The sequence below is a fragment of the Siniperca chuatsi genome, linkage group LG21, assembly GCF_020085105.1.
Source record: "Siniperca chuatsi isolate FFG_IHB_CAS linkage group LG21, ASM2008510v1, whole genome shotgun sequence".
NCBI lineage: Eukaryota > Metazoa > Chordata > Actinopteri > Centrarchiformes > Sinipercidae > Siniperca > Siniperca chuatsi.
The window spans coordinates 21,115,887-21,138,272 of NC_058062.1; the positions used below are offsets into that span (position 1 = coordinate 21,115,887).

At 38.8% G+C, this 22,386-nt stretch overlaps 1 protein-coding gene across 3 annotated transcripts in view; it reads left to right on the forward strand.

The window, feature by feature from the left end:
* Positions 1–18,551, forward strand: part of rab11fip4a (RAB11 family interacting protein 4 (class II) a) — a 30,170-nt gene extending 11,619 nt beyond the window's left edge. Inside the window, exons 2-15 of one of the 3 annotated variants that reach the window (XM_044182044.1) lie at positions 1,902–1,989; positions 2,251–2,339; positions 6,411–6,565; positions 6,878–7,039; positions 8,995–9,129; positions 9,712–9,747; positions 10,006–10,114; positions 10,548–10,651; positions 11,206–11,346; positions 12,420–12,501; positions 12,996–13,133; positions 13,210–13,356; positions 15,014–15,157; positions 15,243–18,551. In XM_044182044.1, the coding sequence (XP_044037979.1) occupies positions 1,902–1,989; positions 2,251–2,339; positions 6,411–6,565; positions 6,878–7,039; positions 8,995–9,129; positions 9,712–9,747; positions 10,006–10,114; positions 10,548–10,651; positions 11,206–11,346; positions 12,420–12,501; positions 12,996–13,133; positions 13,210–13,356; positions 15,014–15,157; positions 15,243–15,359 (1,647 nt within the window). In that variant the 3' untranslated portion in view covers positions 15,360–18,551. Of the gene's footprint in view, positions 1–1,901; positions 1,990–2,250; positions 2,340–2,910; positions 3,067–3,666; positions 3,793–6,410; positions 6,566–6,877; positions 7,040–8,994; positions 9,130–9,711; positions 9,748–10,005; positions 10,115–10,547; positions 10,652–11,205; positions 11,347–12,419; positions 12,502–12,995; positions 13,134–13,209; positions 13,357–15,013; positions 15,158–15,242 lie in introns of those variants that run through there. The other 2 variants (XM_044182047.1, XM_044182045.1) reach the window with 2 other exon arrangements.
* Positions 18,552–22,386: the final 3,835 nt, after the last annotated feature.

A 22,386-nucleotide genomic window follows, 5' to 3' on the forward strand; every position in this document is an offset into this window, starting at 1 on the left:
AGTCAATATGTTCTGGAACTGGGCCTGGTTTGACAACTGAGCAAACTCCATCCACCGAGGAAGACTGTGAGATGTGGTTGAAAAGCTCAGGAGTTAAAGCTGCTGTAGTCAATGTTGTTAGCGACTAGCTGCTGAAAATAGTGGAACATTTAGCAGTTAAAAGCCAGATATTTTTCTCAGGTGGAGACCAAACCAGAGTTAAAAGCAGAATAAAACTTTAATTTACATTTGTCGGGTGGCCAGAAACATGACTCATAATAATTAATAATAATAATAATAATAATAATAATACATAATACTAATGTTGCTCTGGATCTGCTGTATGTATGTAGAGGCAACTGTTTGCTAACAAATTTGCCTTGTCAACTTTATGAGGTCAGTATACATGTCAGTGATGTGTTTACAGCTTGTTCCGCTGCCCCCAAGTGTCCAAAAAAAATCAAATACTGATTCAAGATTGTTGAAAATCATCATGGTTAAGTCATGTTAACACTTGAATCAAAATTTTCCTATTCAGGCAAATCAAATTATTAGTGTGCATGTCAAACCCATTGACTGACGTGCATGCTTCACTCCCTTTCTTTTTTTTTTTTTTTTTTTTTTTTTACACCTTACACCATGCTTCCTTCTATCTTTACCTCCATCTGTGATGTTTATTTTTATGCTTTTCTCTGCTGGCACTGCTGCTCCTCCTCCTCTTCTTTCACTCTTTAAAACCTGTTCTGAAATTGAATCAAACGTATTTTCCCTGATGCATAGATGTTTTGTAAGACAACACTAAAGAGAGTCTTTGACCATCATCACATCTATATACATCCTGTAGAGGGGAATTATGGGATGACTTCCTCCTCATTTGCTCTCTAAATGGGGAGAACTCACAGGTCAGAGAGAAAATTTCTCTGGAAAGAGTGTCTGTGATGACATTCATGTCAGGTGAGAGAATCTATTATCACCACAGAAATACAGAGCGGATATACATTATATGTTGTCATTTGGATTAAAGTGTATTGAGTGGAAAATGTGACCATAGCACATAATCAGACCTACAAACAAATTCCATTTTTGCATAATTCTATAATGAGCTGCAGCTCTGGCTTTGATGATTTCCATTCAGCTACAAAAATAGTGGAATCCTCATAAATTTTCAAATGTTATGTTATATAACAGATGCATCTTATACAAAGACATTTTGAACAAGCTCCTGCCCTCTGGCTGTTTGCCAGCGGAGACTGACCACCTTCCTGACTTTTCTTATTAGACAGTATTAAGGTTGTTTTATGTTAAGTGCGATTTGTATGTCAAAAACATATCATGAAAAATGAAACAATACACATACAATGCGAAATTTATTTCACCCGCTGGTATGGTTGGCCAGGACGTCTTTGCAGCACGGCAATATTTAATTTAAAATGTTTTTTTGACACGCATTTTGCCTTTAACATTATTGCGCCTCCTGTGATTTGGCAGTAGGCCATATTGCAATTTCAATCAATAATTGTTCAGCCTCATGGTGGAGCTACAGGAAAAGCCAGGGGATCACCAAAGTCAGTAGGACTCATCATCTGGGGAATACATTTTATGGCAATCCATCTGATAATTGATGAGATATTTCAGTCTGGACCAAATTGGTGGACTGACCAACCAACAGACTTCATCCTGTCATCAACATTGTCATCCACAGAGCCATGTCACTAGCGTCACATCACAACACATTTTAGAATGATAGAACATACTGCTGTATATTAAATAGGCCTGACAGGGCTGAACAAATGCTCCTGCTCAACTAGTTTGGTTTTTCTGTCGAGGGACTAAGGATAGAGGGTGCTGTATTTTGTCCATATTGTAAAGATCTCTGAGGCAAATTGGTGATTTGTGATTTGACTGACTTCTGTCTCTTGCAGGTGAAGAAGTTGACCAGGTACCTGGATCCTAACGCTCATGGGAAAATCAACTTCAAAGACTTTTGCCACGGAGTATTCGCCATCAAAGGTAAGAAATGTACAGTAGATGTAAATGATGTACCAAAGAGGTATAGTGGAGAGCTAAATACTGCATTTTATCAGCCCTTTTTTATTTTGTTACCTTTGAATACAGCCCGGCTAGCTGTTTCCCACTGTTTCCAGTCTTTATGCTAAGCTAAGCTAACTGGTTGCTGGTTGTTGCTTCATATTTTCATCGTATACTGTGTTTTGTTTTAGTTTATTTTGCCCCCTTATTGTTTTTTCTTGCTTCCTGCCTTCCTCCTGCCAGGTTGTGAGGAGATACTGAAGATGGCTGTGGGTCCTCGCAGTGTTACCGCCAACCAGCCGTCTGTTACTGACAATGGTTACATTTACCAGGTACCAGAACATAGTCATGTCACACATTGTGGCCTCCACATTGAAAAGTGAAAATTGCACCACCCTCGAAGGTGGGCCTAGACACTGATGATAATAATAATAATAGAGTTAGAATTTTGAATTACCATAAGTATTTTTATTTGATATAATTCCTAACTCTTTATAAAAAAAATGTCCCGAAGGAGGGGGTTGCATAGAGTTGTCTGTCCCATTATAAGAGTAAAAAGTTTCAGTTACTATCTCTTTTTTTGCTTCCTATTTCAAAATGTTGCCTTTACCTTCAGTATTTATTCATTTTATTCCGAACATTACATCTTTTTTTTTTTTTTTTTTGTCCTGGCAGAAATGGTCTTCCATACAACTCTGATTTAGGCATTATGTTTGGACTTCAGCATACACAGTAGCATAAATGATTAAAATATCTTTGAGTATGAAATGTATCATAAATTGCTGTGTACTGTGTGTTACAGTGCATGACTGCTTATTTCTCCGCTAGAGATCAGCCCAACTGAACAGTTGCTTAGCAACGAGAGTGAGTGAGAGAGAGACAGAGAGAGAGAGAGAGACGGAGGTGTGGCTTTGTCCTAGCTAAAGCATCAGTGTGTATGACTGAGCTGCAGTGATACATGTGTGTGAGGAATGCTTGTGATCAAACTTTCATCACACTGAGCCTTCAAGCTTCAGGAATACAGTGGATTCTGGTCCTACCTCCACGATAAGGGATACCGTATGTTTATTTGGACGACACACTCACTCACACATACACACACACACACACAATGGTGTGAGTGGAGAGGAGACACGTGGCATGCACACTTGATTGGTAAGGTGTGGGTGTGTGTGTCAGATTGAGAGAAATTGGTTTTTAAAAGACCATTTAGTAAATTTGCACACAGAAACAGGGTGACACAAGATTTAAAATCAAGACCAAGTGATGCTTAATGTAATGTGCTGTTGGTGTGTGTGGAGCCACCTTGGACTAGTTATTTTGACCTAGTGTAATAGAATGCATATGATAGTGTGTGTTTTACATGGTCTTAACCACTGTTCTTGAATTTACAATGGTATAAAACTGGAGGTAAAGCATAATTTCAGTAACTGAACTGCTAAAGCTCCTGTACACTCATGGTCCACCCACACAGGTGTTTTCACTTAGTTTGGCTAATTAGACCTCTTCTCAGGACTTTGTGTGTGTACACACTGTGCTTGATTGACATCTTCCTCACTCTGCTGTGAGTTATGTTGCACCTGTTTGGGTGCCACATCTTCCACCTTTTGTTTGAATTTATACATGCAGTTTGGTGTTGGTCTTTCTGGATTCAAACAGGTGTTTTGAGTTAGTCTGCTGATTTTAAAAGTCCTCTGCTGAGGGGGAAGTTGGATGGAACTATGCTGAGAATCTTTTGAGGGCACAAACTGTATCTCCTAACAAAAAGAATTCAACCTGGCCAAGGTAGGCAGATCGAGAACTCGGTATTATAACTGGTGGTGAATGCCCTGCAAGGTGATGGCAAAGATGGTTTCCTAAAGAAAGAAAGATTTTAGTTACACCACACATGGCTCCTCAATTAAGGATTTCCAAGCCAAGTTAACATTTCAACAGCTTCTACATAGTCAGTATTGACTGTATGATTTTCTGCATGCCTCTGCCTCCCTCTCAGGGAGTGAACATCAAACACTAGAATTCATTAAACTATGTATGAAATACACTTCCTTACTTCACTGTCCAGAGAAATGCCTCAGTGCATTTTTACATTAGATTGTCCCATTTGAGTTCCTTACGCCTTCCTGCACTCAGGCACTTAAGCTCACACAGTCAGCTAAAGTCTGCGAGGCCTCAGTGCTTACGGCTTAGGGTGGACATGGGGAACTGGGCCATAAAGTTGAAAGTTGTCATGCCTGTCGATCCTGGAGGTGCACAGCAAAATACTGTGACTTTACTCTAAACTTCAGCCACTTTAGATATTTGTCAGTGTAAGGTCAGCATTGGAGCATGCATCCCTGGACGAACTTGATCTCAACTTATTTTAATTATCTCATTTACTCTTTATCATAGATCGAAATCTGCTCTTCATCTCAGACAAAGACATGTATAATTGATGAATGAAAGCTACTCAGTGGTCCCTGAGAGATCATACCATGTCTGTGTGTATGCATGCGTCCACGCACAAAAACAAAACGCAAACCAAAGTCTTGAGTGAAAACAGGGGAGGAAAGCAACTGTTTTGTCATCGCAGATGAAAGTGTGTGTGTGTGAGAGAGAGAGAGAGGGTGTGTACCTTGCCCTTGCCCTGGCACCTCAGTTGGGTAGAGCCAGACAAGCACATGCATAATTAATAACACACAGATCTGGGGCATGCTACTTGTTTCTGATAAATAAATCTAGGAGACTATCTCTCTGTAGTATCACAAGGTGTCTGCAATTTGAATTTAATTCTATTCGACATATTTAATGCCAGGTCAAATTATATACAACTGCACTGGAGTTTAAGTGAGGAAAAAAATCAGAGCCAACCACAGGAAACAACTGTGAAAAAACAACAAATGGGGGTGCCTGATCTGTACCGGCTGCCCGATCTGTTCTGCACATGCGCCAAATAGGTCCTGTCAGTCAAAGAAGGTAACTGCAAATGTGCCTGTTCAAAATACTAAAACTAAATCTTTCAAATCAAAATAACTAAATGGTTTTAATCATTGGAAATTTAATAGTTCAGTATTTTGTAATAGGGAATTTACTGAAGTTATAAAAAACCTGACACTTGTCAGTGCCCGATCCATGCTGACAGCGGCTTCCTGATCCGTTCTGCACATGGGCGTACTTGTTCCTGCCTGATTTGTACCACGCATGTGTGAACATTTTACTTGACAGCCAGAAAGTTTTTTTTTTTTTTTTTTTTTACTTTTAACAACACAATAACTTTATTAACAACACAATATTATAGTAGTTTAAGTAGAGAACTCGTCAGAGGATTACACTGTGATTTCCAAATAATTTGACTGGGGGCTTTTGCTCTGTCATTAGTTTAGCATTAGTTTATGGTTTAAGCCAGGTTTAAATCAGGGTTGATTAGAATAAAATCATGCGGTCTCTTAAACCCCACTACTGTGTCCGCAGAAGCTGTGGTTTAAACTGCACCTATGGTTTAGTCACAGTTACTGTGTCGTGTAGAAATGTCACTATTTTATTTGAGGCTTAAATAAGAGCTGCTGCTCAGCTGGTTTAACAGAGGGTTAGGTTTAAGGTTGGAGAGTTCTATTTAAAGTGGTCATATTATGCTTTTTGGCTTTTTCCCTTTACTTTATTGTGTTATATCTTTTTTTTGTGTGCATGTAATAGGTTTGTAAAGTGAAAAAGCCCAAAGTCCACCCCAAAGGGAGTTACCCTCCGCCACAGAAAACACTGCTCCTGAACTGCCTGAAAACAGCTCGATGGTATGGTACGAAAATATGGTGTATGGTGTAAACCTATTGTGGTACAACTCCCAAAATTACGTACCTTGAAATGAGCATAATATGACCACTTTAAGGGCAGATTTCTTGAAGTTGTAAAATTACATTTAAAAGGTGTCACATCTGTCTCCGGTGATAGTTGGCTTCAGAAAGAGGGTTACTGATTGTCCAAACTGAAGAGACACCTGAACTGTTGACTCACCTGGGGCTACAGTATGAGTCACAGAAAAAAGTTTATGGACACCATGATACAAAATGTCTGGGTAATGAAGTTTTGTCTTCAATATCCAGTACCAAGCACCAGTACTAGAGTACCCTGACATAACATGGGTTTTCCTGCCAGTTGCCCTGTGTGCCCAGATTGTGCAAAAATTAGAGGGTACCTTCAAGTTTAATTACAACTGAAAATGTGTTGTCTTTGTACTGAATGATGTGCACAATACCCTGTGCACAGAACGGCACTGACAGTGCGTAGTAAAAAAAAGAAAATTAAGTTTAAAAAAACAGTATTTAATGTCACTACCTGCCTCAGAGTGTGCTGTAAATTGTTGTTTTTACTCACCAAGGCGGTATATGCACATTTGTTGACATGCTAATGTTTAATTTTGTTTGACTGTGCAGAACGGTGAGGCCAAGCTGGGCCCTCCCATTATCATGTGTACGCGGTCCTACCCAGAATGCAGTGTGTATGGTGAGAGTTGTGGTGCTGACGGGGAGTGTGACATGGACAGCAGCATTGAAAATGGCAACAGCTCTGACTCAACACGACAAGACAGGTCAGTCACAGCAATATCTGGGAATGGGCCTTTATCACAGCCAGTTTGTGACTCTATAGGTGAGTGTCAGGAGCTATGTGATGAAGATTGTGTGTGTATATCTGTATCACTGTTCCCCAAAAAGAAATGAAAATGACAACCGTAAGAGAAGAGGTTACTTTAAGTTTGATTTGAGCTTGGTATTTTATCTGATTGTTGAAGCACTGACAGGATTGTTTTATTATTATATTTATATAATATTTATATATATATATTTTATTTTTATTTTTTAAATTAACCACCCTTCCTGTACTTCCTGCTATGCAACCTTAGCCACCTGATTGGCTCTGCGTCTGCGTCTGTCATCTCTGGGGAGGAGCAGTTTGAGGACTACGGTGAGGGGGAGGATGTGGATTTTACTCCAAGCAGTCCTTGCCCTGAAGATGACACCCGAACAAATGGCTTCTCAGACCTGGGATCTTCCCTTCCCTCCAGGTTGGTGGTCAGACCAGAAGCACACACCCTGAAGCACATACTCTCATATCTTGAAGCATATTTTTCATAGAAGAAAAGTAGTGTCATTTTTTGTTTTCCTAGTTGGCCTTTTTCTTTGTAGACATACTGACTAGTAGTGTGTTGTATTTTCATACTGGGAAAAAAAATTAAATATACTCAAAAAAGTACAAAATAAATGTCACCTTTTTTTTGAGTGTGGTGTTAAAGCTTTTCTCCCTCAATGCACAAAGGAAATGGAAGAGCTGCTCAAAGCAGCAAAACATTAAACAAATTGTGTAAGGTAGTAAGGAAGATATTAGAATACTAAACACCAAAGGACTTTCTCATTACAGAGTAAGCCAAGATACTACTTGTGTCCTTGGGAGTTCGACCTCAGGAGTCCAGACATAGAACAAGGGGACGCAGTGTGCTTAAAATGCCTTTTTCATGGAAGACATTTTGACATGTGACATTAGGAAAAGCACAGGTGTAAATAATAAAATTAATGATGGCTGAATTCCATTTAGTTGCTTCAGTTTCAGGGTCCTGGTATTGTGCATGCTGACTCACTGTCACGCTGTTATGGCTTACTGGGACTGTATAGAACAGAGCAGTCGTTAATGTTAGAAGTAACACCTGTGCATTTCCTACTATGACAAGTCAAAATAGGCTTGTTCGAGATTAGTAAGGCCTGATCATAAGCATTCACTGGCAATCGCTGCACAATGCAGCTGGTTAGATTTCTGTATGATTTGATCCCAACTTGCTCTGACATCATGCAAACGTAAGCAACGTTAATCTCATGAGATCAAGGTGGCTGCAGTTTTTGGAGCAGGCACCACTGTTGCTCTCCACCAACTGCAAAACTTCAAGGCATGATGGGAAACGCCTGGCTCTCCCCTGGTCTAAGAGCTGATTGGTTTAGATGTTTAGATTATGGAACAACATGACGTTTTATAGAAATTTTTGTTCATTTGGAGAGAGTTTGATTTTATTATTTAGACTTTGCACTAGTGGTTTGGGTTCTGGGTTCGAACCCACCGGCCAGCTGGGGCCTTTCTGTGCGGAGTTTGCATGTTCTCCCTGTGCCTGCATGGGTTGATTATACTTCAACACAACTATATACTTGTATTGTGATCAAATTAATTAAACTCCTAAGGTTCACTTACTAGCTTTTTTGGAGCTTGTGAGATCGGTCAACAGATACACCTGTTAACGTGTAATATACACTACGGCCCAAAGGTTTGGAGTCACCTGTTTATATTGATGTTTTTCAATATAAACAGGCAGGCGATTTACAATTAAACAAATCTAATATACACCAGACTGCTTCAATCCATTTTTATGTATACATTTGAATTGGGGTATTCAGATGGGGTAAGATCTGGACATATAAAGAGCCAAAAATACAGAGAGTACACATCCACCTCAACATGACATTGAACCAAATGAATTTGGCAGCAACAATGGTAGATTTTTATTCTTAGACCTAGGTTTTATATCTTATCTTTTAAAATGCTTCTTAGACATCGGTGCCACAGGTAAATTACGAAAGTGCTTGCCAAGATAAGACTGTTCTCCCTGGGATGACCATGGCTGCTGACTGGCCAGTCATCTCAGGTGCTATGACGCTCAAAAGAATAATTTAAAAATGTCTGTTGTGAAAAGGACCAATGCCTCTGTTAAATTGTGCCATTGCCACGGCATACGGCCTGAGCACCACAAAATTAATTACAGTGCAAGTGCTTTTTTTTAATAGTGTTTTGGCCAAACAATTACAAAAAAATAAATAAAAAGCTCTTTCTGGATCAGCATAGCGCCTGTCACGCTGTGGTAACACATTTGTTGTCGCAACCATCTGTATGTAATATCTTTTTATACTTGCATCTATTAATATTTTAGTATAGTTATATATTTGTTATATATATATATTGATGCATTCTTTCTCATTTCAGTGCTGGGCAGACTCCTCAGAAGATGCGGCAGCTGTATAACAGTGAGCTGCTGGACATCTACTGTACTCAATGCTGCAAGAAAGTGAATCTACTCAATGACCTGGAGGCTCGACTTCGAAACCTCAAGGCCAACAGGTATAGCTGAAACACACATACAGGAAAACACACAACACATGAAGACACGATCATAAACACAAAGGCTGAGTGGGACCAAACGGTGGTGGGTGGTGAGAAGATGCACTCAAGCTGCTGCCTCAGCACCGCCCCGATAAAACAATCCTCAGATACACATAAGCCATCCACCCAAATCCCACCCTCTTATTCATTCTTGGCACCAGACGCTGTACCCACATCAAAGGGTGAGCCTGAGCTGTTGCTATAGCAACCGTATCCCAGTCTGATGGGGTGGCTGGTTGCAAGTTTTTGTATCTCTGTGTGAGATATGCAATGCAGCAACAAAGAACACAGTTAGTGGAAAAAAAAACACATGGCAGATAAATGAGTGTTTGTTCCAATTGTAATAGGCTCAGAGCCAAACAGCTCAATTTTCAGTTATATTATGGATTTAAAAATCAAGCCATTGTTCTCTTCTAGCAAAACAGCATAGTAGTTATAGTAATTGTAGTAGCAGGAATAGTGGTTGGATTGTTTTAAAAACAGAGAAGGAAAAGCTGAGCTACTGTATTTGTGTGACTCAGTTTCTCTCTTGTGTTTCAGCCCTAATAGAAAGATTTCCAGCACAGCATTTGGACGGTGAGTGACCTGACCTTCCTACTAATAACCTTTTTCAATGAAAATACTGCAGTGAATCTGCATTTGCATAGAAAGAGGGGGCCGGCTAATCAGTTGTAACAGATCACAATGATGGGTTCAGCATTAAGCAGGGTGATAGAGTCCTATAATGGAAGAGCAGTATCAGAAGCTGGCACATTCTGTATATGATCATCATCATGTAGAATGGGTAATAATTTGTCCATGCAGTTGGTTTCTAATGTGTCCTTCTCCCTGCAGCCAGCTGTTCCAGGCCAACCACAGCGTGTTTGGGTCCAGTCAGGGCAGCAGCACAGAGGATTTGTTCACAGACAGCATCGACTCCTGCGACCTCGACATCACAGAGAAAGTACAAACACACACACACACAAATGCAGGCCGTTATTGTACATTTTGGATGAAAGTCAGTTAAAATTATTAGGCCAATTATTAGGGTCTGTTTGTTTCAAATCCAAATCAACTGTACGGGTTCACCTGTCAAGTAGTAGCAATGGTAGCAGTAGGTAAGGTGCCTCTTTGGTGTCCAAAACAGCTGGTGACATTGCTTAGGTGCACTTAAATATTCTAGGTAACAGTATTTAGTGCTGCTTCACTGTTTTTTATTCATTTTAAAAATGTTTTAGCTGTAACAAAGTTAAAAACAAAAAAATTAGTTCAATTCCATGTTTTTCAAGGTTGATTATTTTAGCAACAAAGGATTATATATAAACACATATTAAATAAGTGAATTACAAAATTCTTATGAGTTGAGGATGAGTTAAAAGCCTGGTTGTCTCCCCCAGGTCAGTTATCTGGAGAAGAAGGTAACAGAGTTGGAAAGCGACAGTCTGGCCAACGGTGACCTCAAGTCTAAACTCAAACAGGAGAATACACAACTTGTACACAGGTAGGAAAACACACACACTGAATACCTTATTTATTAATTTCTTTTTTTATGTTGGCCTAAAATTAGTCATATTTATTCTTGTTAAAATAACACTATTAATGTTTTCACATGTGGAATATTACATTTCATGTGTGACATGTCCAAAAACCACATTGTGCCTATATTTATATTAATTGTGAAATGCTGTACGTTAATTTATCACAGTGTTTCACTTGTGATATTACCTATGAATTTGATGTTTTCACATGTGATGTCTCACATTTCAACTTTATCTGAACAGTCAGTGTGCCTGTATGATTTGTTTCTTTCACATTTGAAATGGTGCTTCACATGTGAAATCTGTTCCACATAATGATAAATTTGCATGTGCAAAGACTAAAGATTCAGTATTACATCTAATGGGTTGCTCTGTAGGTCCAATGAACTTCATCTGGAACTCATACAGTTTCATCTGACCTAATTTGATGCCAGGTTTATTGCCACTATGTTAAACATTGCATGTTTTCACTGCTTGTAATGTTTTCTTCCTCACACTGTCTGTGTTTGCATGCCAGGGTGCATGAGCTGGAGGAGCAGGTGAAGGATGCAGAGGCGAGGGCAGATCAGAGTCTGGAGGAGGAGACGAAGAGGCACCGGGAGGCTTACAGCAAGATGGAGAGGGACAGAAACATAGAGATAGACCTGCTCTGTAACCGGTAAACTCATCGACAATACGCTATGAAGTAAAATTTCCACCATAATCCAAACCCTAAAAGATGCTGGTGCTGGCTTTGGTTCTGACTCTACGTCAAAAACAAACAAACAAATACCTTTTTGTGAAGGCTGTACTAGGGTGGTTACACTTAAAAATGTCCAAACTGAATGCTGCCACAGACCGCCACAGCATGAAGAGGCATACAATGTTTGGCCTTGCTTCTAAAAACCTTGGGAAATAGTGCTGTTTTTAGCCCGTAAAAAATTGTGATTTTTTTTTTTTTGTTTTTGTTTCAGAAATAACCATAAGTCACTTATTCCATAGAACCTTGATATTTTCAAGGGCATTCCTCATGACTTTTACTTTGATAGGGCCAAGCAACAAATTCCTTCCTGCCGCATTCTGTGGTAGATGGTTGTGGCAATTTACACAACCATTTTTTTTTACCTTTTTTTTTTTTAAAAAAAAAAAAAACAAAAACAAAAAACTTAAACATGCTAGCTTAATGCTTTGCTGCGTTGACTGTGAAAAAATGAGAGTAGTTTCTCTGGTAAAGCTTGACTTTTGTCACTGCATCTTTTTGTGGTATTTTGATGGGAGCACTACATCTCCATAGAGATGCTGCTACAGTAAACCCAGGCTGGAAGAGAAGAACATAGAAACTAAAAGCTGCTTCACCTTGCTTGGTTCGATCTTGGGAACACTGAGTAAGCCTGTCCCGGATGACCTGAGGGGTCTGGATGCTTCGTAACGTACAAGTAAATTAGAGATGTAATTAGGTCCGAGACCATTTAGTGCTTTGTAAACAAGTAATAATAGGATTTTAAAATCTATCCTTTAACACACAGGAAGTCAGTGCAGTGATTTAAGGACAGGTGTAATGTGCTCCACATTCTTGGAAGCAGAATCTTTAAAGGCTACAAACTGATCCAGAACATGCAGTGCTTGGCATACATTTATCTGTTACATTCTGTGTTGGTACTTGTCTAAGACTTAAAGTACTGTAGGTGTTGCGCGTTCTAGTTCTGTAGGATACTGTACTGAAGCTGTGTGTGTGTCTGTTTGCATACACAGGGTACAGCAGTTAGAAGAAGAGAATGGAGAGATGAAGTTAAATGTGTGCAGACTCAAGTCTCAGACTGAGAAACTGGACCAGGTGAGTGTGATTCACTAAAAGGATAATTCAATTTATTACAACATGGGTCTTATTTTTTGCCATCATTCCTAATGAGTAATAATACAATTGTAGTTACCAAGTTAATTTGTTGATATCTGGGAATGCGAAAACATTTCTAAAAAGATAAGGAAAAAAACACAAGCGGTCAGACAATCACACAAACCCAGTGCTTAGTCAAACTTATTTTGAAGAGAAAATGAATGTAAACAGTGAAAGTATAAAACTCTCAGCTGTAAACATCCATCACAGTTAACAGACCAACTTGTTGTAGCCATGTTGCCATGTTCCCAGATCTCAGCAATTACTTTGATACAGTGTTATTATAACTAACAGAAAGACTCAAATTGTAATAAACCACAATTATTCTTTAACTGAGAGTGTGGTTGTTCAAAAAACCTTAAGTGAAAGTAGAGGAAGTGGTGAATTTGCTTGCCATCTCTCAACAATGATTTCCTGCCCTCTTGCCTCTGCAGGAGAAGCAGAGGATGACAGATAAGCTGGAGGACACTAGCCTGAGACTGAAAGATGAGATGGACCTCTACAGGAAGATAATGGACAAGCTCTGGCATAACCGCCATGAATTTCAGAAGGAAAAAGAGGCCATGCAGGAGGTGAGGCACTCTAGATAACAGAAAGGTTACATGGAAAATGTTTAGGAGTTCATATAATCTAAGCTTTTCTCTGCAGTTGATTGATGATCTCCGCCGGGAGCTGGAGTATCTGCAGTATTTTAAGCTGGAGATGGAGCATCCAGGAAAGGGCAAGGGGCTGTCAGAGTACAATGCCAGGACCAGAGAGATCGAAATGGAACATGAAGTCAAGAGACTGAAACAGGTTTAAACACACAGCACACACTTGTCCTTGTTCTCCTATCCTTTTGGGACTTTACGTTCTCTACATTCATAGTTTAGGTTTGTCATACTGGTTGCTTCAGTTCCAAAGAAGTCCACACAAAGAGTGCATAACAAACATTGAGCATATAGACTTAAGATGGAACCTGTTAGAGCCTGACCAATACATTGGCAAGGACATTAATGGCCAGTATTGGCTTATCATAGATACATCAGAAGTCAAGTCAGTTTTATTTATATAGCCCAATATCACAAATCACAAATTTGCCTCAAGGGGCTTTACAATCGGTACAGCATACGACACCCTCTGTCCTTTTCAAAAATTTCAAGTCAAATTTTTTTGTTTTAGTTAAGATTCTAGCTGCAGCATTCTAAACCATTTTAAGACTTTTAGTACTGGCACACGGCAGAAAAAATTAGAACAATGTTACTAAATGGCAGTGATAGTCAACTATCACAAGTGCAAGTAGACATGTTTTGTCAAGAAGCAAACTTAGCGGAGATCTCATTTAATGTGATTAATTGGTGGAACCAAAGTCACTATTAATGTTGCATTGAGTTGTCAGATTGCGGTCAAGGGTGAGAATCTCAATAATCGTGCACACAACATCACTTGCGGTGTAAATGCATTCTCATTTAAGCAGGATAAAATTATGATAATGATAATTCCATTGCCCCAGTGCATGCTGGGAAGCCATCAGACACGCCTACCTCCAGTGATGTACATGATGTTGAGGTTCTCTGCATTGGGCAGCTCAGACACCTGGTTCAATTACAGTTTTGCTGTGGTTCAGGTGAACCTGTGCTGAGCAGGAACATGGGGGCAGTAGGTGGCCCGCAGTCATAGATCCAGACTCTGCAGCTCCGGAGGCAGAAATACCTGCTGAAAGCACAAAACTACGGGAAAGAGAAGATGCCGAGTTAGTAACATGCATTAATGGGATAAGAATGCATACAGATGGCCGAGAGATATGACGAGTCATCTACCACAGCTGTGGCATATGACAAATGTCCTACAGTATATGTGTTACATTTTATAGATGCCACTCTACACCTATCAGTGATGACACAAAATGACGAAGATTCGTAAGTGTTCCGAAATCTCAATTTACCGCTCATTAGAGAGGAAACTGACGTGTGTATGCTATAGGGAATAGTGAATGAGGTAGTGATTTTGAACACACTCTTGTCACTGTTGCCAGGCAACCAGTGGAGACTGCTGGAAGTCACTGCACCTGGCCGAGAAAACAACCCCTATAAAACCACAATGAGTCGTTTTTGTACAGATTTAACAAAGGAGATACAATGTGTTAATCAGTGAGCTTTAGAAGTGCAGGTTGGCAGATTTTGTTATCTTTAGCCAGGCTAGGCAAGAAAGTGAATAAGAGTATTTCCCAAAATGTCAAACCATTTCTTTTAAAGAAGCATAAGGTCCACCACAAATTCAGTTACCAAGAGTTTGTGAGATGCTGATAAAAGCTTGAAATTGCTTTCAAGATTGACTCCACTATATTTTGTACCTTTTTGATACTGTACTGCACAGTGGCCTGAGTGTGTTGGTCCCACAACAACTGTAGAACTTTTCATCCAGTCCCCCACCCCCAAAAGAGAAAGGAACTGTTCTCTTTTTGCTTCCTTAGGAGAACCATAAGCTGCGGGATCAGAATGACGACCTGAACGCTCAGATTCTCAGTCTGAGTTTGTACGAGGCTAAGAACCTGTTTGCCTGTCAAACCAAGGCCCAGTGCCTGGCAGCTGAGATTGACAATGCATCCAGAGATGAGGTTAGTCTGCTGCTGGTGGTGGTGTGATACTGATGTTTGATACGACTGCTCTTCTAATGCATTTCTCGCTCTCTGTCTCTCTCAGCTGGTTGATGCTTTGAAGGAGCAGGAGGAGATCAACCTGCGTCTGAGGCAGTACATGGACAAAATCATTCTGGCTATTCTCGACCATAACCCCTCCATCCTGGAGATCAAGAGTTAAACACCACACATGCACACCTTTGTATTACTGTAGTTGTGGGGATCTTCCATTACCTGACTATTAGCTTGTACCATAAAGTTATAATCCTGTTGCTGAAAAAATGCCAACCATAAAGAGCATCAAAAATGATTTGATTTTGTGAATATTTTAAGAATTATAACTTTAAACTGGAGCCCAAATTAGGAATGTTCTAAATGTTCTCACTACTTATGACTCAAACTGTTGCTCACAAATGTAGATACTCGGGTGCGCGCACACACACACACACACACACACGTATATCTACACCACCACATCAGAAAATCTTCATATCCACTAGAACCAAACACTTATTTATGAGGCAATCTGTCAATCACTGTAGAACTATTGTGCCATGTTTAATCTATCCACCAATTTTTTATAATTTGTATATTTGAAACTACTGGAAAATATTTGGGAATATACAAAGTATTTTGATGTTCTTGTAGACAGTACTAATTGTTCAATACAGTGCTCTACAATTACTGATTATAACTGGACAGTCACTCACTGAGAGTCCAGATGGAAACAGAGGCTAGATTTAAGGAGTGGAGGACATAAAACAGTTGACCATACCAGTGTTTTGCATGTTTTCTACAGTCCATTTGCCAAAGCAGTCCATAATGTTTAGAATTTTGAATGTTTTTACCATCTTCCAGGCAACCATTATTTTCCTTCATTTCATGGTTGTATGAAAATTAATTTGTAGAGACTTGAAATTCTCTGTGCAAACATCATGTTTGTATCATTGTCAAAATCAGAATATCGTGTGGCAATGCTGAGCAGATTTTTCAAACCAATCTGCTCATACTTTCATACTGTATGGAAATGAATAGAAACCAGTGGAAGCATCATAGAAGGAACACTTAAAGGAATAGTTAAACATTTGGGGAATTATGTTATTTGCTTTCTTTCCAAGAGTGAGATGAGAAGATTGACCTCAGTCTCATGTTTGTGTGTTAAGTACGGAGCTGGAGTCAGGACATGGTTAGCTTAGCATACTGAAAGTAGAGGAAAAACAGCTAACCTGGCTCTGCCAAAAGTGTCAAAAACACACCTCTAAATTAAAATGTTGTATCTAGTTTGTTTAATCTGTACACAAAAAGAAATGTAAAACGACAAGTTGTAGTTTTAGAGGGAGTCCTGTTTTGGAATTATTTCTTGACAAATAACAGTTTATCCCTCCGCCCAGTGCTTCTGATCATTCTGGCTATGGTGCAGAAGATGTTGAACTATATCTTCAAAAAATCTGAAACAAAAGATCTGTAAAATGATCAAAAGTAATGTAAAGTATTTGTGTATATGTAGTGAACGGCTACAACATGCATTAACACTGATATGGGCCTTATGGGTGACACACTCAAGTTTTCTGTTTTTAGCTTCTAACCCTTTAATTTAGCTGTCCCAACACAACCGAATGTCTAAATAATTAATATATGCTGTACTCTACGTCAAATCAATTTTTTGTAATAGTTACAATGTTAATGTCAGTAATTGTCATTGAGCCTTTGAGGTACAATTCAGTGCTGTGTTAAACCATTATGGGTTTCTGAAGATTACTCATGAGAAGGGTATTTAAAGGTGCCAAGAACCAATATTATGTGCCAAATCTTAACATTTCACTATTTTCATGCACAGAAAAAAATGGCTGAAGGGCGTCATACATATAATACAGAGTTGGATGGCTCACTTACATCTCTTACAAATGCAACAAATGTGTGACTATGAAATGTCAACAACGGGAGCTGAAGAGCTGGAAACGTTGAAGACCGCAAAAGTAGAGCTGTGGCCAGTTCTCCCCTGACAGTTTTGTTTACCCTCACCATGTCAGCCGAGTTTCTGCAGTTTCTCGGCTCTATAGGAAATTCCTTATTTCATTGTGATTTGGTCATTTACAAATCTGGCTGAAGGTACTCTGTAGAGATTTTGACCGCTACAGTAGTAGTGCAGTGGAGCAATGTTTTTGTTTGTATTGTACATGCACACAAGCATGTGGCCACCGCGATGTATGTGCTGCCGTTGGTTTGACACATTACACTGATGGACAGTTGGGAACAAAGGTAGTGAAGAAGACTGCAAGTTGGAGAACATGGATGTAAACAATACAGGACTTGAAATATTAACAAAATTGGCTTTGTAAATGTTTTATGGGGACAAAAATGCACTCACCAAGTTTGTTAGACCTGAAGGATACGTCATTGTGTTTTGATGAGTAACACTAAAACAGAACTTCTTTTGCAAGAAATCTCCACAGGCCACCTTTTAACTACAGTTGTTCCTTCACTGTTGATGTAGTAAGTAGGATTATTTCCAAATAGGTTTTAGAAAATAGAAATACTGTATTAAACTGTGTAGTGTTCTTTTGGGGAAAAAAACACAATAAGCAACCTACTGATTTAAGATTTCTACGCTGCCTTCGGTGTCTGTGAACTAGAGGAACCACTTAATTCTACCTAGGTTAGTTAGAATTAGTCTCACTTCAAATAATTAAACCTTAATATTTATTTGAAATATTTTTTCACACATGCTTACACCCACAGTGTGACCTAGATAATCTAGCCAAACACACCAAAAAGGTATTCCACAGGTGTCACAGGGAGGAGAGCGCATTGAGCTGCTATAGTGAGCACTATATAAAGTTACAAATGAAAGTTTTGCTCCATTGCACAAATTCACCTAGTGATTTTATTTAAAGTTCATTTGCTTGTTCTTTGTGCATTTGCATACAAGGTATATAAAAAAAAAAATTATTTAAGCAGACAAGCTATGATTTTGTCCATTGCCATTGTAAGTGACGTTTTATATTGACATTTTTACTTTATGACACAGTATTTGTGATTTCATACATTGTAAATGTTGTACAGAATCTAGTTACTATTTATGTGCAAGTCATTCCGCTTATTAAAAAGTCTGAGTTTTGACACAAAATAAGAAAATATGTGTTGTAGATTGTAATATGAACTCAATAATATATAGCACACTTAAGTGTCATAGCCAAAGTATTTACCTGGAATAATGATATTAAACATGAAGAAAAAACATTATAGTCTGGCACAACTCACACATGTTCTCTTTGATTTCTTTAACTTGTGTATCTCACATGGAATTATGGGTGACTATGTTATACAAACTAGATGTGTAAATAAAATCCATTCCTTTGGCGTGACAAAATCAGCCTTGGTTGTTTGTCTGTCCAGTAGGATTCATAGCTCTGCTGTCCTGTTAGAGAATTGGTAGGGGAAAAAACTCCGTAAATGAAACAGTGAACCAGATTAAATGATTTGGAAAAACCTTTTTTGTTTATTTCCTGCATTCCTTTATTCTTGGACATGACAGCAGATGATGGTTCTTTCTAGTACTTTAATCACAGCAATTTGCATTGCTTTTGCAGTTTATTGGGTACACCTATCTAAGATGTTGCCAGTAGTGTCTGTAACCCATGGCCATATTAACCTGACCCCTCTCCTGCTCTTTGGGCTTTGTACAGTGGTGTGAAAAAGTGTTTGCCCCCTTCCTGATTTCTTTTTTTTTTTTTTTGCATGTTTGTCACACTTGAATGTTTCAGATCATCAAACTAATTTAAATATTAGTCAAAGATAACACAAGTAAACACAAAATGCAGTTTTTAAATTAAGGTTGTTGTTATTAAGGGAAAACAAAATCCAAACCTACATGGCCCTGTGTGAAATAGTAATTGCCCCCTAAACCTAATAACTGGTTGTGCCACCCTTAGCAGCAACAACTGTACTCAAGCGTTTGTGATAACTTCTTTTACAGCGCTGTGGAGGAATTTTGGCCCACTCATCTTTGCAGAATTGTTGTAATTCAGCCACATTGGAGGTTTTTCGAACATGAACTGCCTTTTTAAGGTCATGCCACAGCATCTCAATAGGATTCAGGTCAGGACTTTGACTAGGCCACTCCAAAGTCTTCATTTTGTTCTTCTGCAGCCATGGGACACACACCTTCCAAAAAGTTCAACTTTTGTCTCGTCAGTCCACAGAGTATTTTCCCAAAAGTCTTGGGGATTGTCAAGATGTTTTCTGGCAAAAATGAGACGAGCCTTAATGTTTTTTTGCTCAGCAGTGGTTTTCGTCTTGGAACTCTGCCATGCAGGCCATTTTTGCCCACTCCGTAGGAGTTGTTGCTGCTAAGGATAGCCCAACCAGTTATTAGGTTTAGGGGGCAATCACTTTTTCACACAGGGCCATGTAGGTTTGGATTTTGTTTTCCCTTAATAACAACCTTCATTTAAAAACTGCATTTTGTGTTTACTTGTGTTATCTTTGACTAATATTTAAATTAGTTTGATGATCTGAAACATTTAAGTGTGACAAACATGCAAAAAAATAAGAAATCAGGAAGGGGGAAAACACTTTTTCACACCACTGTATATATACCCTGTCAACTCCAAGTTCCCATCAAGTATGGTGCAGACCCAAAAGCTATCCAGTACTGTGTCAATTAGTTAGGGCAAGTTGATTTAACACAGCTGTATTTAGGAATATAAATAATATATTTGTGAGCACATATGTAGCAACAACTAAGGTAGAATTTGACACAGCAAACTACTGAAAAACAAGGACACAGCATGAGGTACAGGCCTTTTTTAACAGCAGACAGTTTACTTGTCATAGTAGGAAAATCCCAAGTGTTCCTAATAACATTAAAAATAGCTGTGTTATATTCAAGTGTCCCAGTAAGTCATGCCAGCGTGACAGTGAGTCAGCATGAACCATACCAGGACCCTGAAACTGAAGCAGCTAAATGGAATTTGGCCATCATGTATTTTATTATTTACACCTGTGCTTTTCCTACTGTCACATGTCAAAGTGTCTTCTATGAAAAGGCCTAAGATGCAGGACCTGCCTTGGCTGATATTATACTTTAGTGGTGTAAATTCCCAAACAATTTTGCAATGAATGAAATTACCAAAACTCATTGACATACAGGCTGCCTTGCTTTAATCCCAAGGAAAAGTACAGCCAAGCTAACCAATACACCAATGCAGTTCATCACCACACACTGCATAATGGTATCAGCCTTCTGAAGAGTTCATCAAAAAAAAGGATTATGGAATTTTGCTATTTTAAGCAAATATGTTTCATATACACGTATATGTACATGTATATACCTTTTTCACAGCAGATATTTTCATGCGTCATGGGAGAAAAGCATGTGCAAGTGTAATGACAATGGCAGTTTAGTTCCATAACATTCTTTCTAACAAACAAACTTGCAGTTTAGCAATCACCTGCCACTGTAAAAACTAAAAGTGCCTCGATTATACAATAGGTTACCCAAGGAACTTAAAAATATATATTTGAGGTGCTTCAAAAAACCCTTTACATATGATGAGGTTACTCAAATATCCAACAGGGTACTCAAAGAACTTAAAACTACATTGAAGGTGCTTCAAGTAACCTTTCTATAGGAGGAAGTTCCTGGAAGAACCCTCTGCAACCTAAAAAATCCTGCAGGAACCTCAGGCCATCACAGTGGGTTCCAGCAAGCACTTTTCTTCAGCTCACAGCTTCTGGAGGAACCCTTTTTAATTTGAGCTTTTTACCTGGGAGGGTTCCTAGAAGAACCCAGTGCCTAAAAGGGTTCTTTTAAGAACCCTGGACTTTTCTAGGACTTCCCAATGACCCCTTTTACTCAAGAAAGTTCCTGGAAGAAGTGAGATTTCTGTGACCAGTATTCATGGCTGCATTGGTCTACTTTAGTGTTTTTCTTTGATTTGAAAGTAATTGTAAAAACAAAATAATAATCTATGGTTAGTGATCTCAGTATGGAGGAAGCTTCTCGCTCTCGCTCATGTATTCATACATGTGTGTCCAAGCAGACATGCACACACACATGCACACATACAGGGTGTAGACATTTTCAAGTCTTATCTACTCATTCATTCTTTCAGCTAGAAACTCCATTCAAATCTTAAAATGTTTCATCTTTCATACATCTTGGGTATCATTCAACTGTTAAATCTCATTAAAACGTTTTAAAATATTCAACTTTCTTTGAAGTTTATTTTTTTTTAAATATTCCACATCTTTCATACAACATGGTAATGAACATATTTATTTACTAGGCGATAGGAATTACACCCTTTAAGTAATAGAGGGGTGCCTCTCACCACCACTGACCCAGTACGTAGACAGCAGTTAACAGCAGTTGGTGGATTCTTAACTGATGTGACTGTACATTCATGTATAGTAGGAAATCCCAGCTCTCAAATCATCATGGCTCTTTAAACCATGATACACACACACACACACAATGGGTTATGCAGAATATTCATACACACACCATTCTAAGCTAAAACCGTAACCATCCAACTGTTTGTCATAGACTAAACTGGAGGTTATACAAATGATGCTAATCATACAATACAATATGTATAATACAAGATATAAAAAAATCACCTTTAATCTCATTTTTTAAGTTCTCTGTATTTAACTCTAGAATTTCCGAGGGTTCCTTAACGCGCCTCGGTCAAATTCAACTGCGCAACGTCGGCTCAACTGACTCATCCTTTGAGGTAGGTAGATATGTACTGCTAACTCTTTAACAGTAAAACACTCTGTGGCTTGCTGTTGGCTTCCAAGCCGCCTCAAACGTCTGCCAAACTTTGAGAAAACACAACAGAAAAAATCTTTTCATTCAAACTCTGTGCTCCTGAACTATTTCTGTTGCTTTCACTGACACGAACCATGACAGAACCGACAAAACATTTTGATATTTTACCTTGAGACAAACTTATCTCTTTAATTTTTGACGTGTAAAACATACTTTGAGACAGTGGATTCTACCTTTTCAAGAAAGTCTTCAAAGTTGTTGTTGTGTTTCTTGTATTTTTCTTCTTACTGAGGTCTTCTTTTGTGGTTCCCACATGGATTTTAAGTAATAGTAAGAGTAATCTGTTTGTTGATGAACTGATTCCTAATTTTATCTATGAAATGTAAAAATGTCTTCAGATTACTTCCTGACAAGCAGCTAAAAAAACTCC